The sequence below is a fragment of the Pipistrellus kuhlii genome, unplaced genomic scaffold (genome assembly GCF_014108245.1).
Source record: "Pipistrellus kuhlii isolate mPipKuh1 unplaced genomic scaffold, mPipKuh1.p scaffold_m20_p_39, whole genome shotgun sequence".
Lineage (NCBI taxonomy): Eukaryota > Metazoa > Chordata > Mammalia > Chiroptera > Vespertilionidae > Pipistrellus > Pipistrellus kuhlii.
In genome coordinates this window covers 4,090,227-4,110,694 of record NW_023425539.1, presented here as the reverse complement: position 1 = coordinate 4,110,694, position 20,468 = coordinate 4,090,227, and the positions used below count along the sequence as shown (strand labels likewise).

Below are 20,468 nucleotides of genomic sequence, written 5' to 3'. Positions count from 1 at the left end.
TGACTGCTTTAGCAATCACTATGGTAGTGGGGAAGCAGGAACCCGAAGAATCAGGGCAAAGTGCAGCATGTTTCATCTCTGGCTCTTGGGGATCTGTGAAAAGCTCAGAAGGTAGCTTGGCTTAGTCACCACCCATACCTAGAGCTCCTCGGCTGAATTTCTGCATTTGTAGTCTGGAAGCTTGACAAACCTGTGCTGAAGGCTGGCAGGCCCACTGCTCCAGGAAATCTGGTTGGCTTGCCTCATTTCTCTCCCAGGCCCAATGAGGCCAGAGATGCCAATGGTTGGCCAGCATTAAGAGCCAGACTTGGCAGAAGGTAGAGAACTAGTCCAGCCCAGCCCCCACCCCACTGACTGAGAGGCACAGTGATCCTGGGAGATGTCTAGCCAACCCCAAGCCTCAAGAGGGAAACACACATACCCTCGTAGAAAGGGAAGCAATCAAGCGCCCTCCCTAGGTCAAAAAGGGAGCCTGAGACCGTGGGGGCAGAAATGGCGAGGATGGCCAAGCGTGCACTGGTTTATTGACCAAACCTCACATTCCAAACAACTTGGGTGACCGACTAGGAAACTCCTCTGAGCCTGTGGCAGCCAAACAAAGAGTTTCTGGTGGGAAGGTCTACTGGAACACGGTGTAGGCGGGGCTTACAGGGGTCAGCCTTGGAGGAGTTCTACATGGGTCTTTGGAGAAAAGTTACAGTCCATCCACCAAAGGAAAAACCCCACATTCAAATAGCAAAAACTATTAAGACAACCACTGTGGCCACAATGGAGAGTTCTGCAGCAATTGTGGGATGACAGCTGTTCAAGGACTGCGCCTGCCCATTCAGGGCCTCAGCTGGCCTACCAGTGAAGGCCTGAGGGTGGTGTCTTCTCATCTTTATTGCTTTCCAGGGAGAAGGGAGGGATCCGGACATCAAAGTGGGAGCCATCAGGCCTCTCAAAGCGGAACGTCCCCCTGTGGGTCAGAGAAGCCAGTTTAGAGGGAAGGCTGAAGCCCTCTTGAGTATCTGGATAGCCCTATGTCCTCAGCTCCAGAAGCATGGCAGAAGACAGGCCTGGCTCATGCCAGCCTAACACTGGTCCAGAGAACCAAGAGTCCTTCTTGCCCCTACATGAGAAGAAAAAATACAGCTGTCCTGATTCTGGCCCTTAGATGCACACTGCATTTAAAAAAACACCAATTACAGTCCTCGCTGGTTGGGCTCAGTGGATAGAGTGTTGGCCTGTGGACTGAAGGGTCCCAGGTTTGATTCTGGTCAAGGGCACATGCCCAGGTTGCAGGCCAGGTAGGGGGCATGCAGGAGGCAACCAATCAATGATTTTCTCTCATCACTGATGTTTCTATTTCTGTCTCCTTCCTCTCTGAAATCAATAAAAAAATATATTTTCAAAAATTCAATTACACTTTCAGGTTAAGGAGTAGAATACCAGGGAGGGTAGGGGGATCAATTATGTAGGCAACACTGCATCATCAAATCACCAGACCTCTTTAGCTGAAGTCCTTACTCCACAAAGCCACAGGGAACTGGAAAACAGTCAAACAACCAGACAAATCCCACAACAATGAACAGCAGGTAAGGCTCCATCTCAGGACTTAACTTGGCCCAGAATTAATTGCAAAGCTATGAGCCCCCACTTTTCTGACCTGCAGCTTGTTCTGTGGAGTTAAACTGTCCCTGCCCCAGCACACCCTCACTTACCACATATGCCCACTGGAAGCTTGCAGGGAGACGTGGCTGCTGTACTGGAATGCAGGCTGCTCCTTGGATAACACCGGTTCCTGTTAGGGTTCAAGCAAAATAGGTCAGGCCCGACAAGCTCCCTGAACCCTGTGGCCAGATCAGGACTGGATGCCTCCTCATGCCTCCCACAATGACTGCCTGCCTGTGCTTCCTCCACTGCACAGCATGGACCTGGGAAAGATCACCTTAGACTAAATGTCTGAGGGCACTGGGCAAAGATGCTAGGCACAGGACCTACTCTGTAAATACCCTCCCAGCAACCCTCTGCTGAGTGCCTAAGTACAAGGCACCATGGCGGTGCTCTGCAATCCTTTGCTGACTCAAGTCTCCAAGTACTCACAGGTAAAGGTATAATCCCCATTTCAGCAGTAAGAAACTGAGATTTTGGTTAAATAACTTACCCAAGCTATGCAATGAGTAAAGAACATACCTGGCATTTGAAACCAGTCTAACTCCAAAGCTCTATTCTTACTCTCGATCCCACCCTGCTTCCCCAAGACCCTGCTAACTTGGATAAATGCTTGTTCAATGTGACCCCTGGCCACTTCTCATGACTTTATTTCTCAGGAAATGGTGGGGTAGTACAGGAATTGCAAAATCTGATTTCCTCAAGGACCAGCAGAGGATGCAAGCATGTAAAAAGGTAGAGGAAGGACAACAGGAGTAGTGGGAGCATGCTCCATCCAAGGGCATTCAAATTCAGATTTTTAAAAAGGCACTGTGCTAGCTACAAAAACTCTACACCAGCTTTTCTCTTTAACCCTCACTCAAGGATACGATTTTAATTGATTCTACAATATAAAGAGGAAGGGAGAGAAAAACATCAATGTGAGAGAAACATCAATCGGTTGCCTCCTGGACATACCCCAACCAGGGATCAAATCCACAACTAGATATGTGCCCTGACCAAAAACCAAACATGCAACCCTTTGGGGCACAGGATAATGCTCAACTAAGCCACACTGGCCACGGTTACATCAGCTTTGATGTTAGATCACTTGGATTCCAATCCAGGTCCTGCACCACTAGCTATGGGACCATGGGCTAGTTATTAAACTTCATAGTCTCATTCTCTTTATCTGTGAAATGGGTTGAAACCTATCTCACAGGTTTGTTGTAAGATTTCTCACCAATGCATTCACACCCAGAGCCTCTGTCCCTAACCACACATTAACCCCCACGCCTGCTGAGCAGGACCAGGAACTGGGCATTACTGGCCCAATTAATGATGCTCACCCTGCCCACCACCCCTCGGCCTCGCACTGTCTCCAAGGTGCCAGACAGACTGAATATCCTCCAGTGTCGCTCCCGGAGCTGTACCACGTCACTGTCAAGGTTCTCCAAGCGAATGCAGTAGCGCCACTGTGGGAGTGAGAGAGAGTTGACATCTGAGAAAGTAAACTTTGGGCTAGTGTGCCCAGAATTCTAAGAGACCAAAAGGCAAAAAAGGCTGACACCTGCATTGTACAGGCCCACTCCCCAGCGGTAAACTCCCCCACCTCCCAACTGCCCCACCATGCACCCCTCCTGAGCTCCTCCTCCTTCAGGGAGACACTCACCCAGTAGACGTGGGAATTCTGGGCTTCCTGCGGGAAAAAGAGAAAGAATTTAAGTCCCAGAGCAGAGGGCAGGATCAAGTCTATTCCACTCAACATCGTTCCAATGGAATAGATGTATTCCAGGAAGGTTGCAGAGACAGATAATGCTAACTATAGCCAACAAGCCCACTGTGGGGGGCAGCCTTCCCATGGTCCATCCCTGGCCTTCTTCCTTTTAAAAAAAATATATATATTTTTATTGATTTCAGGGAGAGGGAGAGAGAGAAACATCAATGAGAGAATCATTGATCATTTGCTTCCCACATGCCTCCTACTGGGGATTGAGCTCAAAACCCAAGCATGTTCCCTCATCAGGAATCAAATAGTGACCTCCTGGGGCATAGGTTGATGCTCAACCACTGAGCCACACTGGCTGGGCGCTGGCCTTCCTCCTTCTTATCCTATCAGCCACAGGACTCGTCTCTTTCTCTGGACCACCTCCCTGACAATTGCTGCTCCCTAACCCTCACTGCTGGCCCAAGCTATTGCCCACCTCTTCGGCCCTACCATAGCCCAACCTTATTACAATATTTAGTGTGGTTTATATTGACATCCCTCACTGTCACAAGCTCTGGAAGGCAGGGACAATGTTTCATTTTTATCTGTATCCCCAGGACTTAGCTTACAGCCAGGCAAGTAATTTTATCTAATAAAAGAGTAATATGCAAATTGACCATCACTCCAAGATACAAGATGGCTGCCCCCATGTGTAAACAAGATGGCCTTAACAAGATGGCCAACAGGGGAGGGCTTTTGGGAGGGACCAGGCCTGCAGGAGAAGTCAGTTTGGGGGGACCCAGGCCTGCAAGGGAGGGCAGGTGGGGGTGATCAAACCAGCCGGTGAGGGCAGTTAGGAGTGACCAGGCCTGCAAGGGAGGGCAGTTAGGGGTGACCGGGCCTGCAGGGGAGGGCTGTTGGGGGGGAGGGGGAGGAACCCAGGACTGCAGGAGAGGGCTGTTGCAGGGGTGGGGGGGGACCGGACCAGCAGGGGAGAGCAGTTAGGGGCGATGAGGCTGGCAGGGAAGGGAAGTTAGGGGTGACCGGGTCGGCAAGGAAGGGCAGTTGGTGGGGACCAGGCCTGTAGGGGAGGGCAGTTGGAGGGGACCAGGCCTGCAGGAGAGGGCAGTTTGGGGGGACCCAGGCCTGCAGGAGAGGACAGTTGAGGGAAGGACAAGACCAGCAGGGGAGAGTAGTTAGGGATGATGAGGCTGGCAGTAGAGGGCAGTTAGGGGTGACCAGGCCTGCAGGGGAGGGCAGTTGAGGGCAATTGGACTGGCAGGGGAGCAGTTAAACATCAATCAGGCTGGCAGGGGAGTGGTTAGCAGGTGATCAGGCTGGCAGGCAGAAGCAGTTAGGGGCAATCAGGCAGGCAGGCGGACAAGTAGTTGGGAGCGGGTCTAAATGGGCAGTCAGACATCCCTCGAAGGGTTCCAGATTGGAGAGGTTGCAGGCTGAGGGACACACACCCCCATGCACAAATTTCATGCATGGGCCTCTATAGTGCTTTATAATAGGAACTAGAGGCCCAATGCACAAAATTCTTGCAAGAGTAGGCCTTCCTTCCCCCAGCTGCCGGCACCTGCTTCCCTCTGGCACCTGGGGCCTGAGCTTCCCTCCAGCTGCCGGCAGGCATCCAGGACCTGGGCTTCCCTCACAGCCCCAGCTTGGTCTAATTAGCATATTATGCAGGCAAGCAGTTGGGAGCCAGTAGTCCTGGATTGTGAGAGGGATGTCTGACTGCCCATTTAGACCTGATCCTACCTGGGCAGTCGGACATCCCTCAAGGGGTCCCAGATTGAAAAGGGTGCAGGCTGGGCTGAGGGACACTCCCCTCCCCCCCCATGAATTTCGTGCATCTGGCCTCTAGTAGCTCAATAAATGTTTGACTAGCCCTAACCAGTTTGGCTCAGTGGATAGAGCATCGGCCTGCAGACTCAAGGGTCCCAGGTTCAATTCCGATCAAGGGCATGTACCTTGGTTGCGGGCACATCCCCAGTGGGGGGTGTGCAGGAAGCAACTGATCCATATTTCTCTCTCATCAATGTTTCTAACTCTCTATCCCCCCCCCCCTTCCTCTCTGTAAAAAAATCAATAAAATATATATAAAAAAATGTTTGACTAATGAATAAAAACTATGAAGAGCAGCCTACAATTCAAACAAGTATGTGTATATTTTTCATAAACAGTTCCCTTTGAGTCAGAAGAGAGGAGTCAGCCTAGAGGACTCTCCTGGGATCCAAAGGTTTCCCTGCTTTTGATCTAGATGTCAGCTCTTGTCAAGAGGCTGCTCAAACCCACCCAATACATGGAGGACTCGGAAGCAGAAGCACAGGCACGTGGTTGAAATTTGGAACCTGCTCCAGCAGTCACATTGGGAAGACCATACAGAATCTGGGGAACTGGCCCTGAGGGAAGGGGCCCCCGGCGGGCACATACCCTCATGCCCATGTAGAAGGGGATAACAGTGACACGGATGTTCTCGGTGGTTTCCCGATGGACATCAGAGAGCTCCAGCCAGGGGTGATTCTTCTCTTGCCAGGCCCTCAGTGTCTCCCGAGCCACAAAAGGGGGTGCTGGACAAGAGAATGACTGATTAGTCCAGGCCAGAATCCAGGGCATTATACCCACTTTCCAAATGCCCCTCCTGGAAAACCCTTCCTGGTGGTGGCTCAGATAAATAAGACACCTAAACTGAAGCAAAGCACAAGCTGGAAGAAAGAATAGAGCTGCTTCTAAGAAGCCCGAGGAGGTATGTAGCATCCTGGGAAGAGAACTGGACTGGGAGTTGGCTCTAACTAGCAATCTTTTACATACACACACACACACACACACACACACACAATCTAATAAAAGAGTAATATACAAATTTACCATACCTCCGCTACACCCACCAGCCATGCCCACCAGTCAATCAGAGTGAGTATGCAAATTAACCACGACCAAGATGGCTGCGGCCACAGAGAGCAGGAGGGAAACTTGGGTTTTCCAGGCAATGGAGGAAGCCAAGCTTTCTACACACCCTGGCAGGCCCACGCCTCCACTCAAGGCTACAAAATTTCAATTATAGAAGGTAAACAAATCCAAACAGAAATGGCGGCACCCATGGAGCTGGAAGAGTAGGAGGCAAGGGTTGCCTCAGGCAATGGAGGAAACCAAGCTTCTGCAGCCCTGGCTGGCCTAGACTTCCACTCCAGGCTACAAAGTTTCAATTATAGAAGGTAAATAAATACCAGATACCAGGGCCTCTGCTTGGGTGGGAGGGGTGGGGGGTGGCAAACTAACACAGACCTCTCGACCAGGCCACCACACACCCCAAGGGAATCCCCACTTTGATCCGAAAAACCTTCAGGGCAAACCAGCTGGCACCCACCCATGCACCAGGCCTCTATCTATCTAATAAAATAATAATATGCAGATTGACCATTACTCCAACACATGCCCCCATGTGGTCAAATATTCCTGCCCCCATGTGGATACAAGATGGCCACCACAAAATGGCCAGCAGTGGAGGGCAGTTGGGAAGGACCAGGCCTGCAAGGGAGGGCAGTTGTGGGTGATCAGGCAAGCAAGGGAGGGTAGATGGGAAGCACCAGGCCTACAAGGTAGGGCAGTTGAGTTGGGGGTGATAAACCCTGCAGGGGAGGGCAGTTAGGGGTGATCAGGTCGGCAGGGGGAGGGAAGTTGGAGGCAACCAGGCTGGCAGGGGAGCAGTTAGGCATCAACCAGGCTGGCAGGGGAGTGGTTAGGGGGTGATCAGGCTGGCAGGCAGAAGCCGTTAGGGGCAATCAGGAAGGCAGGCAGGTAAGAAGATGGAAGCCAGCAGTCCTGGATTGTGAGAGGGATGGCCCAGATTGGAGAGGATGCAGGCTGGGCTGAGGGACACCCCTCCCTCCCCTCCCCCGTGCATGAATTTCATGCATGGGGCCTCTGGTATATGTATGAGTGTGTATGTGTGTGTGTTTATTTATCTATCTATCTATTTATTTATTTTTTCTTCAGAGAGGAAGGGAAAGGGGGAGAAAGAGAGAAACAACAATGATGAGAGAGAACCACTGATAGGCTGCCTCCTGCACACTCCATACTAGGGATTGAGCACATAACCCAGGCATGTGCCCTGACCAGGAATCAAACCGTGACCTGCTGGTTCATAGGTCGACACTCAACCACTAAGCTATGCCGGCTGGACCTAACTAGCAATCTTAAGTCCCATCTCATCACCTCTGAGTTTCCATATCTGGAGGAGATGATAGCCATTCACCTGACAGGTCTAATGGGAGGTTGAATAAGGTTGTGGAAATAGAGTTCTGAAATTACTTCTATGATACTGTTTTTTAAGAAAGGGCCCTCCCTTTCCAGCTTCTCTTCCTGAGAGAGATTACCTTTTGTCTGATCATAGAGAAGAAACCTTTCAAAGAGCTCGTGCTGGATGGGAACCTGGTCAGTGGAGGTATAGGGGAGGATGTCTTCATGGCTGACATAGTCCAGGCCTGGCACAGAGAGGCAAAGAGTCAGTGAAACTCATAGGTGAGGGGAGGAACAGGGCTGAGAAGAAATACAGTTCCTGGCCTTGTCCTGGGTGCGATAACCCTGGTACCTTTGTTCTCAGCATCTATAATCCCTCCCAGCAGATTGAAGGACATCAGAAAGGAATCCGAATCCTCTCGAGACACACAGGCGTCTTCAAACTATGGCCCGCGGGCCACATGCGGCCCGCAGAGGAGTCTGATCCGGCCCGCCAGGTTTTTTGGGCAGTGAGCGCAGCCGAGGTGTTACAGTAGGAATTAGTAGTTCATATAGTCCGGCCCTCCAGCTCTCTGAGGGACTGTGATCTGGCCCCCACTTTAAAAAGTTTGAGGACCCCTGCACTAGACCCCTCATTGACAGGCACCATTCAAATGCTCTACTCACCTGGGATGGCATAGAGGGCCCGGCTGTCATCATGGTTAGCCAAGAAAGTCACAGCTTCTGTCTGAGATCTCTGAGACTAAGGCAAGAAGCGCGTCAGACTTTCTTAGTCACTACCCAGTCCTGAGGACTTGGGGCCCAGCGCTGATCTGGGCTGTCCGAGTCCTCTCCCTCCCTTTGTGCCCCATGGGATTCCCGCCTTTCCCACGGAGAGGAACCCCAGATCCAGCCTTCTTGCTTACTTACTATATGTGGACAGTCTCGGGCATCAATCAGCACCTGATAGTAAGTGTGAGTTTTGCCTTTTACTTCCTTAGAGCCGTGGCCAGCAGGATTCTCTGCTCTGTAGAGTAGAAGCCAAAAATCATCCAGAGAGGCCGAGACCGGTTTGGCTCAATGGATAGAGCGTCGGCGTGGGGACTGAGGGGACCCGGGTTCGATTCCGGTCAAGGGCATGTACTTTAGTTGCTGGCTTATCCCCAGTGGGGGGTGTGCAGGAGGCAGCTGATCGATGACTCTCTCTCATCGATGTTTCTAGCTCTCTGTCTCTCTCACTTCCTCTCTGTACAAAATCAATAAAATATATTTTTTTAAAAAAATCATCCGGAGAGAAACAAAATCAGTGCCTTCCCAGGTTCCTACCCCAGCCCTTCCTCATCTACACTGTTAGATGCCTGCGGGACAGTGTGTAACAAGTGAACCACACCAGCCAGGGCTGGGTGCTAGATTTTGTTGAGTGCTTTTCTGCATCTACTGATATGATCCTGAGATTTTTATCCTTCATTTTATTTATGTGATGTATCACATTAATTGATTTTCAAAAATTGTACCATGTTTGTATCCCTGGAATAAATTCCACTTGGTTATGGTATAAAAAAATGAAAGATAAATAAAATAAAAATCCCAATAAATAAATAAAATAAACTGACTGGTACCTGATCTGAAGTTTTTAGCAAAACCCAGCCCACCACTCCCCACTCAGGGGCAAATAATGGAGCGTGGGGACCCATGGCATGGAGTTATCATTTGCCCTACTCTCTGGCTGCCTCTTGGAAGAAGGAGATATTGAGAAAATCAAATTGCTGCTTCAGTCCCTAGAGCCCAGAGTACCCCCCTCTTCTTACATTCCAGAGCTGTCTATGATCACTGAATGAAGTTGGGCCTTTTCTTTTTTTCTTTTAAATACATTTTAATTTATTTCAGAGAGGAGAGAAACATCAATGATGAGAGAGAATCATTGATCTGCAGCTTCCTGCATGCCCCCTACTGGGAATCAAGCCTGTACATGTCAGGGTACATGCCCGGGATCTCCTGGTACATACGAAAGGTCAAGGCTCAACCACTGAGCCACACCAGCTGGGCAGGCCTTTTTTTTGTTAATGTACTCTAATGATGATAAGAGGTTAATGGAAAGATTCTAACTGCCCGTCAAGAAATCAAAAAGTCTGCCAAAACCGGTTTGGCTCAGTGGATAGAGCATCAGCCTGCGGACTGAAGGGTCCAAGGTTCGATTCCCCTCAAGGGCATATACCTTGGTTTCAGGCACATCCCCAGTAGGGGGCATGCAAGAGGCAGCTGATTGATGACTCATCGATGTTTCTAACTATCTCTTTCCCTTCCTCTCTCTAAAAAATCAATAAAATATATTTTTTTAAAAATCAAAAAGTCTAATCTCCCAATTCCTTCTGTGGTAATTATAATACAAACTGAGAATAGCCTGGGAGAGAATGGCTTAAGAACCCTGGCACTCAGCACTTTTTCTCCTTTTTTTAAATCTTTATTGTTGAAAGTATTACAGATGTCCCCGCACTCAGCACTTCTGTCTCCATGGGTATTAGTGCCAGGGGAGTAGTGTGGGGGCTGCTTCTAAGGGCCAGGAGGATGCTATCTTCACTCCTAGGATCCAAATTATGTTTGCCAAGAGTCAGGCTTCCTCCTGAGAACACTGTGAGGCACAATGCAGGGCAACTTACTTTTCTGGAGCTGCAGAAGCCACATCCCGGTCATAGAGTCTGGCCTGCCAGGGAAACAGGACAACACCACGGTAGCCAAACACACTATGAAGGAAGAGCTGGGAGGAAAGAGAAGCCTCAGTGAGTCTGTAATCCAGCAAGGCCATGCAGGTGGGACCCATTCAAGGTCTGGCCACTCCTTTTCCTTAAACTCTATGACCTACCCAAAGAGGGAACATTCTTACCCCATCTTCACCTGGTGGACTTCTGCTCATCCTTTAGGCCAGTGGTCGGCAAACTCTTTAGTCAGCAGAGCCAAATATCAACAGTACAACGATTGAAGTTTCTTTTTCTTTTTTTAAAATATATTTTATTGATTTTTTACAGAGGGAGAGAGAGAGAGAGCTAGAAACGTCGATGAGAGAGAAACATCGACCAGCTGCCTCTTGCACACCCCTACCGGGGATGTGCCCGCAACCAAGGTACATGCCCTTGACCGGAATCGAACCCGGACCTTTCAGTCCGCAGACCAATGCTCTACCACTAAGCCAAACCGGTTTCGGCCAACGATTGAAATTTCTTTTGAGGGCCAAATTTTTAAAACTTAAACTTCTTCTAATGCCACTTTTTCAAAATAGACTCGCCCAGGCAGTGGTATTTTGTGGAAGAGCCACACTCAAGGGGCCAAAGAGCCGCATGTTCGCTGAACACGGCTTTAGGCCACAATGTTAGCCTCTAGAAAGTGTTCCCTGGCTTCTCCTCCACTTAGCACAATACACAGCCATTGACCATTTGCATATCAGACTCCTTTCTAAACTGTCAATGTCATAAAGGTAATTATAATGTATAATAATCACATTATTTAATAAATACACTTATTTAATGCCAATGCACAATGCCCGGTCCATTGTAGGCACATAAAAAAATGTTCAATAAACAAAAAGTCATCCTTCCCTACAAGAAGCCTAAATCCATCTCAGTAGATCTAACACAAAGCTGCTACAGAAAAAGAGCCTCACACCCAGAGCTTATTGCACTGCGAAGAGCTCAATTATGATGAAGCACCAAAGCCATTTTTAAAAATATATATATATTATTGGTTTTTTACAGAGAGGAAGGGAGAGGGATAGTCAGAAACATCAATGAGAGAGAAACACTGATCAGATGCCTCCTGCACACTCCCTACTGGGTATGTGCCCGCAACCAAGGTACATGCCCTTGACCGGAATCGAACCTGGGATCTTTCAGTCCACAGGCTGACACACTATCCCCTGAGCCAAACCTGTCAGGGCTTTTTTTTTTTTTTTTAAATCCTCGCCGAAGTACACGCTTAGAGAGAGGAAGGGAGACAGAGAGAGAGAGCAATGTGAGAAACCTCAATAGGTTGCCCTCCATATGCATCCCCACTGGGGATGGAAGCTGCCCAGACACATGCCCTGACCAGGAATCAAACCGCAGCCTTTTTGGTGCACAGGACGACGCTCAACCACCTGAGCCACTCCCTCCAGGCAGGTTTGCTTTTCTGAAAGCTCCCTCCACTGGTTTCCCACCATTCTCTATGTTAGAGGACTGACTATTCAGCAATTTGGCTCTCTCCTCACCATAGTCCACACCATCTCTGTCCACACGAACTTGGAGAGAGAACCCACTGACACATGAAAAGCATTCAAATCCAGGAAAACAAGAAACCCACCTTTAAAAACATGATTCTGGTCTGGTACCAAACACCAAGGGTGAATACCGTTAACATGCAGCCCTGTGGCCAACTCCGACGCTTTCCGAAGCAGAACACACCATGAAAATGAAAGATGACCCAGCCCAGCACTCACCTGCCCAGTCTCATATTTTCCATTCTGTTTTGGCACCTCAAACACACCAACTGTCTCCAAAACTTTGCCCTCTGGTCGGTTTCTGATTAAGAAGGAACAGAACAAGCAACTGAGAAGCTGACGAGGTAACAGGACTTCTTCTCCATCAGAAAAGAAAGCGACTAGGGTACCGAGGGGCCAAGGCAATGACAGCAGAGAAGGGTCAGGTCAGTGGGGCCAGCTGAAACAGGTAGGGGTCCTGCCAGATCACCACCCCACACAGCTTCTGCCTGTCCTCCTCGGAGGTCCAGCGATGGCCCTTTCTTGGTTTCCAGGTTAGGTCTGAACTCCCAGGTGTCTTTCTCCTCTTCATTCTTCATATCTTGCCTTCATACCCTGCTCAACTGTGCTCCTCACCTCCCTTTCTTCGCTCAGCTACCCTCACGACCTCCCACAGCACTTTAACTGTCCTTCCCACCTGGCATTTCAGTTATTTGTATCCATGTCTTATCTCCATTAGAAACTAGATTCCCTGGGAGCCTGTGCCTGATTAGCTGGTGTTGCCCCTCAAAGCCTCGTGTATACCAGGAGCTCAAAAAATATTTGTTCTAATTCCAAGTCCATCTTCCCCCCCCCCCCCATCCCCACCTCTACCCTGGAAGGGCTTCATGGTCCTCTCTTAGATTTCCTACTGTCCCTCCCTACATTGCACCTAGTGGTCTTGAAATCTAGTTTTTGTTCAGATTTACATCAATTTGCACAGGGGGCTCAAAAATGCATCTCTCCCCAATGTAAGTGTCTCATCTCGGCCATTAAAAGGTCAGTTCTCCCGGCGACCTCTCTGGACAGGTGCTTCTTGTAGGCGGGGGCTCTGTAAAGCGCCGTTATTCTGACCATTGTTGACATGTGAACATTGTGTTTCCTCCCACTGGGTTCACTGGCCCGAAGTTAAGCTGCTTATGACAATATTCACACCATTCCCATAACCTCAAGCCCCCTTTCCCAAATCATACAGAGACCCAGTCTCCCCAAGGTCACACTGAAACCGGGGACCCCCTGCAGGACTCAAACTCAAGAGAGTCCTGTTTTCAACTTCGAGCATCTTTCTGGGGGGGTTGTTCTAAGTCAAAAGCCCTAGGGCTCCATGAAAAGGCTGCCTACTGACAGCGGCACTCGAAAATCCCCAATCCCGGAGGTAGGATTCACTCTGGGAGGGTTACTAGTCCCCTGCCCCCACCCCCGTCCACCGCCCCCGCCCCCGGAGCCAGCCCCGCACAGCGCAGAGCTCGGATCGCGCTCCCTCCTCTGCTCCTGGCACACATCCCAGGCGGCGTAGGTAGGCTCCGGGCCGGGACCCTCTCCCGGGTCGAACTCCAAACACCCTCGGGGGCAGGACCTCCTAGCCTCCTTCCCGGCCGGCCGGGAACACGCTCCCTAAGGCGCCGGGCCCCTGCCCCGCGGCCGGTCCCTCACCGGGACGAGAGGTGCCTCCGCGTCGTGGTCGCCGCTGGTAGGAAGGCCCTAGGTCCACCTGCCGCACAGAGCGGCCTTGGGCCCCGGGCCCCGGACAGCGACCGGGACCACCAGCGGCCGCCCACGGCCAGGACCCGCCGGGCCACACAGCCCGCCATGTCCCCCTGAGCGCCTGCTGGGCTGCTTGCTGGAACAGGGCCCGACCCGCGGCCGGGCGGCGTCCCGCCCCCGCCCCACACTGCCCCGCGCCGGGCCTGGCCCCGCCCCGCCCCGCCCCGCCCCGCCAGCCCCGAGCTCCTTCCGGCGCACTGCAGGCGGAAGTCCCGGCTGGGGAGGGTCACCTGACCGTACAGGGGACTAGACATGGCGTCGTGCTTGATTGCCGGCGATCGGCTGGTGCGCGCTTTGGCCCCTGGCGGGGAGCTGGAGCCAGAGCACCTTCCGCGCAAGCTGCGGGCAGAGCTTGAGGCCGCGTTGGAGAAGCACAAGGGTGGTGACCGCCCCAGGGCTTCCGCACGCCTGGTTCCCTTCCGCCTGATCCGGGATCTGCACCAGTATCTGAGGGAAAGGGGTGAGACCCAGTCTCCAGTCCGGAGTTGCCTCCTTTTTTTCCCAGAGCCTGTTCCCTCTTGAGGTCTTGATCGCACCTCAGGCGTCTTTATCCATCATTCTCCTTCGCCTGCGGAGCGGTCATCATGGAGCCAACCCAAGACTCGGCTCATAAATCCCAGGGCAACCTGATCCCTTCACAACGTCTATGGTGGTTCCCGCTGGATCGCAACGTTTACTTGTGCCGTTTCTGCTTTCTTGGGAACCTCCACTTCACGTCCAGGCCCAAGTAGGCCCACCTGACCTTTGAAAAAGTCCCCAAGTCCAAACCCAGTACCATTTCACAGGTTCAGTTTCTTTTAGGCCACATTAAGCGTAGTGAGCTTGGCCTATTTGCGAATCTGGATTTCTTTCCATTTCAGAAGTAAAAGTAGTCAAATCTGACTCTTTGTTGTTGTTGTTAATCCTCATGGAGGATATTTTTCCCATTGATTTTTTGAGAGAGTGGAAGGGAGGGAAAGAGAGAAACATCAATTGATTGGTTACCTTCTCCCAGGCGCCCCGACTGGGACCCACCTACGTGCCCTTGACCGGAAATCCAACCCGAGACCCTCCAGGCTGGTGCTCTAACCACTGAGCACACTGGCCAGGCAAATCTGGCGTTAAATAGGATGATGGAAAGCTGGTGGAAAGGTCCGAACTGGGAGTAGCACCTGAGCTCTAATCCTAGCTCTGCCACTGACTCCCTTTGGAGGAATCATTTCTCTTCCTTGGACCTCAGTTTCCTTAACCGTAAAGGGAGGAAATAGGACACACGGGCTTGTAAGGTGTTTTGCTAAAAATAGCATTGCCTACCCAGAGGTACAAAGGATAGACTGCTTAACTACTGGAACTAAAAAGGACCTTAGAGATCCTCTAGTACAATGTCCTCTGAGTAGTACACACCACTGTGACGTTAACTTAATGAGGGCAGTTCTATGGTGGCCACAGAAATGACTTACCCTGCAGGCAAATGTAAATGGCTTATGTGTTAGCTGTGACATTGCCAGGGTAACTGAGTGCTGACAGTTAAACTCAGCTGTGCAGCAGTAGGAGATGATTATGTGGCCTTGTCTTGTATTCTTCCCCCATTGAAGATGAACGGGCATCGAAATGGCCATGCTTTATTTTAGCAGAAAGACTAGATCCTTCTCTAATCCTTAATCCTTCGACCTCAGCTCTATGGATCATTATGTTTGTGGAAATCTTTTCTCCCCAGGTTCCACACTGTACCTTCATGAGCTCCTAGAAGGCAGTGAGATCTATCTCCCAGAGGTGGTGAAGCCTCCCAGGGTATGTAAGGGGTATATTTGTGAGAGTGGGTTTTGAATTGAGCTTATTTGTGATACAACCAGATTTATAGGTCAACTTTTGAGTTCAAATTTTGTCTTTTAAATCCTTGGGAGCTGGGTTGAGGGGAACCAGACATTGGTCCTCCATGTTTGACATAAAAGTTTCCAAAGCAGTAGAGGCGGGTGAACTGGTACATGGGTCTCCTAGTACCCTTAGCAGTGCTTTGTCCCCTGAAACCAATGACTGTGACATGTTTTCTAGCAACCTGGGAATATCATTCTTCTCATTTGATTTTCCTGCCTCAGAACCCAGAGCTAGTTGCCCGTCTGGAGAAAATTAAGATACAGCTGGCCAATGACGAATATAAGCGGATCACCCGCAATGTCACCTGTCAGGTAAGGGCCTGCTCTTAAATACATGGACTGAGTAGCCCCAGAAAGGAGGGCACTGTGCTGTGAAGAGGCACAGAGGAAAGAAACAACATGGTTTGTATACTCTTCAGGGATCAAAGCAGCTCTGTGTTACATAAAAACCAAATATAATTACCAACCTATTCACTGAGACTCTGAGCTTAGGTGGTGACTGATTCTTAAAGGTTGTAGAGATGGGAATGAGCATCGGAGCCTTTTTTCCAGCAGGCTCCGTACTGTTCTCTGGCATGCTCCTGTCCTAGAAGAGTAGAGGGGTAGATGAGTACTGGGATCCTGTGTCCTGTCTTTGAAATGCTTGATCTGTGGTCCAGAAAAGAATCCAACTGGTCACAGACAAAAGAATCCATGGATAAGAAAGAATTACAGCCAAAAACAGTTTGGCTCAGTGGAATAGAGCGTTGGCCTGGGGACTGTAAGGTCCCAGGTTCGATTCCGGTCAAGGGCATGTACCTTGCTTTCGGGCACATCCCCAGTAGGGGGTGTGCAAGAGGCAGCTGATCGATGATTCTCTCTGATCGATGTTTCTAACTCGCTATCCCTCTCTCTTCCTCTCTGTAGAAAATCAATTTTATATATATGTGTGTGTGTGTGTGTGTGTGTGTGTGTGTGTATGTGTGTTTGTTGTTGTTGTTTTTTTATTTTTTTTTTTATTTTTTTTTTTTTTAAATATATTTTATTGATTTTTCACAGAGAGGAAGAGAGAGGGAGAGAGAGCCAGAAACATCGATGAGAGAGAATCATCGATCAGCTGCCTCTTGCACACCCCCCACTGGAGATGTGCCCGCAACCAAGGTACATGCCCTTAACCGGAATCGAACCCGGGACCTTTCAGTCCGCAGGCCGACGCTCTATCCACTGAGCCAAACCGGTCCCGGCTGTGTGTGTGTGTGTGTGTGTGTGTGTGTGTGTATGTGTGTTTGTTGTTGTTGTTTTTTTTTTTAAAGAAAGAAAGAATTACAATGCTTTGGGGAATAAAAAGGGCTGAGCCCAGACTAACAAATGGATACTTTCTGGGCTGCCTCTGATCTGCTTCCATTCTGAAATCATTTGTTTTTTCTTTTTCCCAGGATTCAAGGCATGGTGGGATTCTAAATGACCTGGGCAAGGAAGGTGAGAGACTAGGATATTAGGTGCTAAAGTCTCTCCCTGGGAGGGCTGTCATGGCATTCCTTCCCACCCCAGTGCTCTGGGGTTAAGCCTGAGCTACTCGGGTTTGCTGGTTAAGGGAGACCCAGTAGATGGGGGAGGAGATATAGAGATAAGGACCTCCTGGAGAACGCTGAGCTTAAGGTTTCTTCCCTGGGTTTCTCCCCTTAGTGAGGTCAGTGAAAGCTGTGGTGATCACCATCTTCAACTTCATTGTCACGGTGGCAGCTGCCTTTGTCTGCACATACCTTGGAAGCCAGTACATCTTCACAGAAATGGCCTCGGTGAGTAAGCACTGGGCAGGGTAGGGTGCTCCAGGTGAGGGTTAATGGGAAAGGGAGGATGTATGTGAAAATGCCTTGCATAAGTTAGGTAATAAACAAATATTTGTGCAATAAACAAGAGGAGCATTTGATAAGCCAGTCAGAGAAAGATAAATATCACATAGTCTCACTCATTTGTGGAATATAATGAACAACATAAACTGATGAACAAAAACAGATCCAGAGACAGAGAAGCATCGATCAAAACCGTCAAACCTCAGATGAAAGGTAGGGGAGGGTGGGGATAAAAGGAAGAGATCAACCAAATAACTTGTATGCATGCATATAAGCTAGCCAATGGACACAGACACCAGGAGTTGAGGGCATGAGGGGGGGAGGGGGCCAATTGGGGGATAAGGACACATATGTAATACCTTAATAAAGGGGGGGGGGAAAAGGAGCATTTGAGCCTCATAGTCTTGGGGGTGGTTAATAACCTCTGGAGAATTCAGATCCTCTTTCTTTCCCGCCAACTTATGGGCTGGGTTGGGGTTCTCTTCATCCTTATTAGAGGGGTTGGAGGCTCAGGGCTGGTGGCTGGCCATCCCCTGAGCCCGGTGTTTTCCCTCCCCAGCGGATACTGGCTGCAGTGATCGTCGCCTCTGTGGTGGGTCTGGCTGAGCTGTATGTCATGGTGCGGGTGATGGAAGGCGAGTTGGGAGAGATATAACTGGTGCTTCATCATCAAAGTCTGGAGACAGTTTGGAGGGGCTCCAGGCTCCCAGCTGCCAATCACTGACTCTGTCAGTCCATCAGGTTCTTTGTACTCAGCTCTGGTTAGTCAGGGCCACGCCAGGGCCACCTGCTCTTTCTGTGGGCAGCCTCATCCTCTGTCAACTGCCAGAGGCGGCAGTAGAGGAGACTTTGACAACTGAACAGAACTGGTCTGTGGGTACCTTCTCCTGGTCCTGATGCCTGCCTGCCTTCTCCGGTCCAGTCCAGGCACTGTGGGCCTGGGGTTTTCCATCGGGAGGAAATAGAACCCAGGCCTTCCCGGAAGTGGGCCATGCTGCCTGAACTTGCCCAAGTGTACAGAGCAGTCGTCACCCTTGTTCCACACATCCTGGATGCTGGCCTGTAACTTCGTTCTGAAGCCTCCAAACAAGCGGAAAGGATTCCCTTTCTCCAGGTTATGGGGAAGAACTGATCGGAGGACATAAAACAAGAAGAGGAAGATGGGTCTGTACAGAACAGCAGAACTGGAAATAAGGCAGCTATCTTTTTGGAATCTTAGTTTCTGTCTACATTTTCTTCCTTCTGCTTGCCTTTTAGGTTTTCTATATGCTTCTGCCTGTCTCTATCACCCACCTTCTTAAACTTCCCATCTTCACATCCCCTTTTGCTCTGTCTCCAAAAATGAAAACAATCAGGTCACAAAACAGTTTTTGCTTTTAATTGCAAAATCCCTTGTGCTTGTTTGTGTTTATGGGGAGAGCATGCCTACTGTGAGATTGCCTCAACTAGTAAAGGGAGGGACAGGGATGATTTTCATATTTAACTACATATGAATATGAATAAACATACATGAGTATCTGCATAATATATACATTATGAATATGTAAACATTTTTATATGTGAGCCTAATACAGGATGTTTTCTGTGGGGTTCTTAAACATGTTTAGGTGAGTGTGGAAAATAGTATGTAAATGCTCCCAGTTGACTAATTGTTTTACATAGTTGCTTTTGGTCTTTACAACAGTCCTGTAGGTTAGAAAAAGGAAATGGTCTTAGGCTCTTTTCCAGATGACAAAACTGAGGCCGAGAGAGATCAAATGATCTACTGTGTTCCTTCCTCTAGTAAATGGAGTCAAAAACTCCAAGATGGTCCTGAAGTCTCTGTGTAATGTTAAACTTCCGGAACTTAGATTAGTAGTGTGATAGAATCTGTATAAAGCACAATAAATATTTATTGTATTCAGTGTACTTTCATTTCAAATCTCTGAGAATACAAAAGCCCAAAGACTTTCATAGTTCTGAAAATTGTGCGGAGTGTTTCTGATGGTAGAGTCCATCTTTCCATTTGTTCATGGTCTCCCCCTCTCCGGCCCCTGGCACTCCTCTATTCTTAGAAATTATATCCTCATTGGCTCAGTAGACATTCCCTCCACATGTCTGCCAGTTATAGCAAGTCTGAGCCTGTCGTGGCAGTATTCTGCATGAGAGAGGAGGAGGTTTTTAGGCCCTTCTGTTCACCATAGATCACGTTGAGAATTTTTAGGATTTCTGTTTTTGGTTGGCAGGAATGAAAATGGGGGGAAAAATGTAGGTCGCATTTTACAGTGTTTCTGGCAACCTAAACTTTTGTTTTTTAATATTTGCATTGATTTCAAAGAGGAGGAGGGGGAGCGGGGAGAGAGAGAAATATCAATGATGAGAGAATCATTGATTAGTTGCCTCCTACATGCCTCACCCAGGATTGAACCCAAAACCCCAGGCATGTTTGGAGGGGCTCCAGGCTCCCAGCTGCCAATCACTGACTCTCTGTCAGTCCATCAGGTTCTTTGTACTCAGCTCTGGTTAGTCAGGGCCACGCCAAGGCCACCTGCTCTTTCTGTGGGCAGCCTCATCCTCTGTGAACTGCCAGAGGTGGCAGTAGAGGAGACTGACAACTGAACAGAACTGGTCTGTGGGTACCTTCTCCTGGTCCTGATGCCTGTCTGCCTTCTCCGGTCCAGTCCAGGCACTGTGGGCCTGGGGTTTTCCATCGGGAGGAAATAGAACCCAGGCCTTCCCGGAAGTGGGCCATGCTGCCTGAACTTGCCCAAGTGTACAGAGCAGTCTTGTTCCACAGGACGCTGGCCTGTAACTTCGTTCTGAAGCCTCCAAACAAGCAGAAAGGATTCCCTTTCTCCAGGTTACGGGGGGAGTTCCTGCTGAGGCTGGACGGGGTGCAGAGGATGACGGGACAGCAGCAGGGCTGGGAAGCAGCTGTCACCACGAGATCTCCCTCAGGTCTGCGTTAGAGCTCTGCTTTCATCTAACCCTTTCTCTCCCGCCCCTCAAAAGCCCAGGTGGGCTTCCTAGAGTCCAAGAACCTGAAACCAGAGGAGGTTCCACAGGGACAGCTGAGGAGTTTTAAGAAAGATATTTGTGCCCTAACCGGTTTGGCTCAGTGGATAGAACGTCAGCCTGCAGACTGCAGGGTCCCAGGTTGGATTCCGGTCAAGGGCATGTACCTTGGTTGGGGGCACATCCCCAGTGGGGGA

General features: G+C 49.8%; 2 protein-coding genes across 5 annotated transcripts; one reads left to right on the top strand and one right to left on the bottom strand.

Annotated features, from left to right (window-relative positions):
- Nucleotides 1-504: 504 nt before the first annotated feature.
- Nucleotides 505-13,730, bottom strand: POLDIP2 (DNA polymerase delta interacting protein 2). 2 transcript variants are annotated; one of them, XM_036408551.2, is made up of 11 exons: nt 13,482-13,728; nt 12,030-12,111; nt 10,222-10,319; nt 8,495-8,591; nt 8,252-8,327; nt 7,723-7,830; nt 5,780-5,916; nt 3,305-3,331; nt 2,982-3,107; nt 1,704-1,783; nt 505-958 (listed from the first exon to the last, which is right to left on the bottom strand). In XM_036408551.2, exons 1-11 carry the CDS (start codon nt 13,637-13,639, stop codon nt 844-846), a joined length of 1,104 nt encoding a protein of 367 aa, XP_036264444.1. In that variant the 5' UTR covers nt 13,640-13,728; the 3' UTR covers nt 505-843. The 2 variants fall into 2 exon arrangements, with proteins under 2 accessions (XP_036264444.1, XP_045427056.1); XM_045571100.1 differs by lacking the exons at nt 2,982-3,107; nt 3,305-3,331 and having other exon boundaries at nt 13,482-13,730.
- Nucleotides 13,731-13,807: 77 nt separating this feature from the next.
- Nucleotides 13,808-20,125, top strand: TMEM199 (transmembrane protein 199). Of its 3 annotated transcripts, XM_036408558.2 has the most exons (7): nt 13,808-14,052; nt 15,289-15,362; nt 15,668-15,757; nt 16,861-16,903; nt 17,111-17,223; nt 17,774-17,979; nt 19,718-20,125. In XM_036408558.2, the coding sequence occupies exons 1-6, from the start codon at nt 13,845-13,847 to the stop codon at nt 17,930-17,932; spliced, it is 687 nt and encodes a 228-aa protein (XP_036264451.1). In that variant the 5' UTR covers nt 13,808-13,844; the 3' UTR covers nt 17,933-17,979; nt 19,718-20,125. The 3 variants fall into 3 exon arrangements, with proteins under 3 accessions (XP_036264451.1, XP_036264452.1, XP_036264450.1); XM_036408559.2 differs by lacking the exon at nt 19,718-20,125 and having other exon boundaries at nt 17,837-19,185; XM_036408557.2 differs by lacking the exon at nt 19,718-20,125 and having other exon boundaries at nt 17,774-19,185.
- Nucleotides 20,126-20,468: the final 343 nt, after the last annotated feature.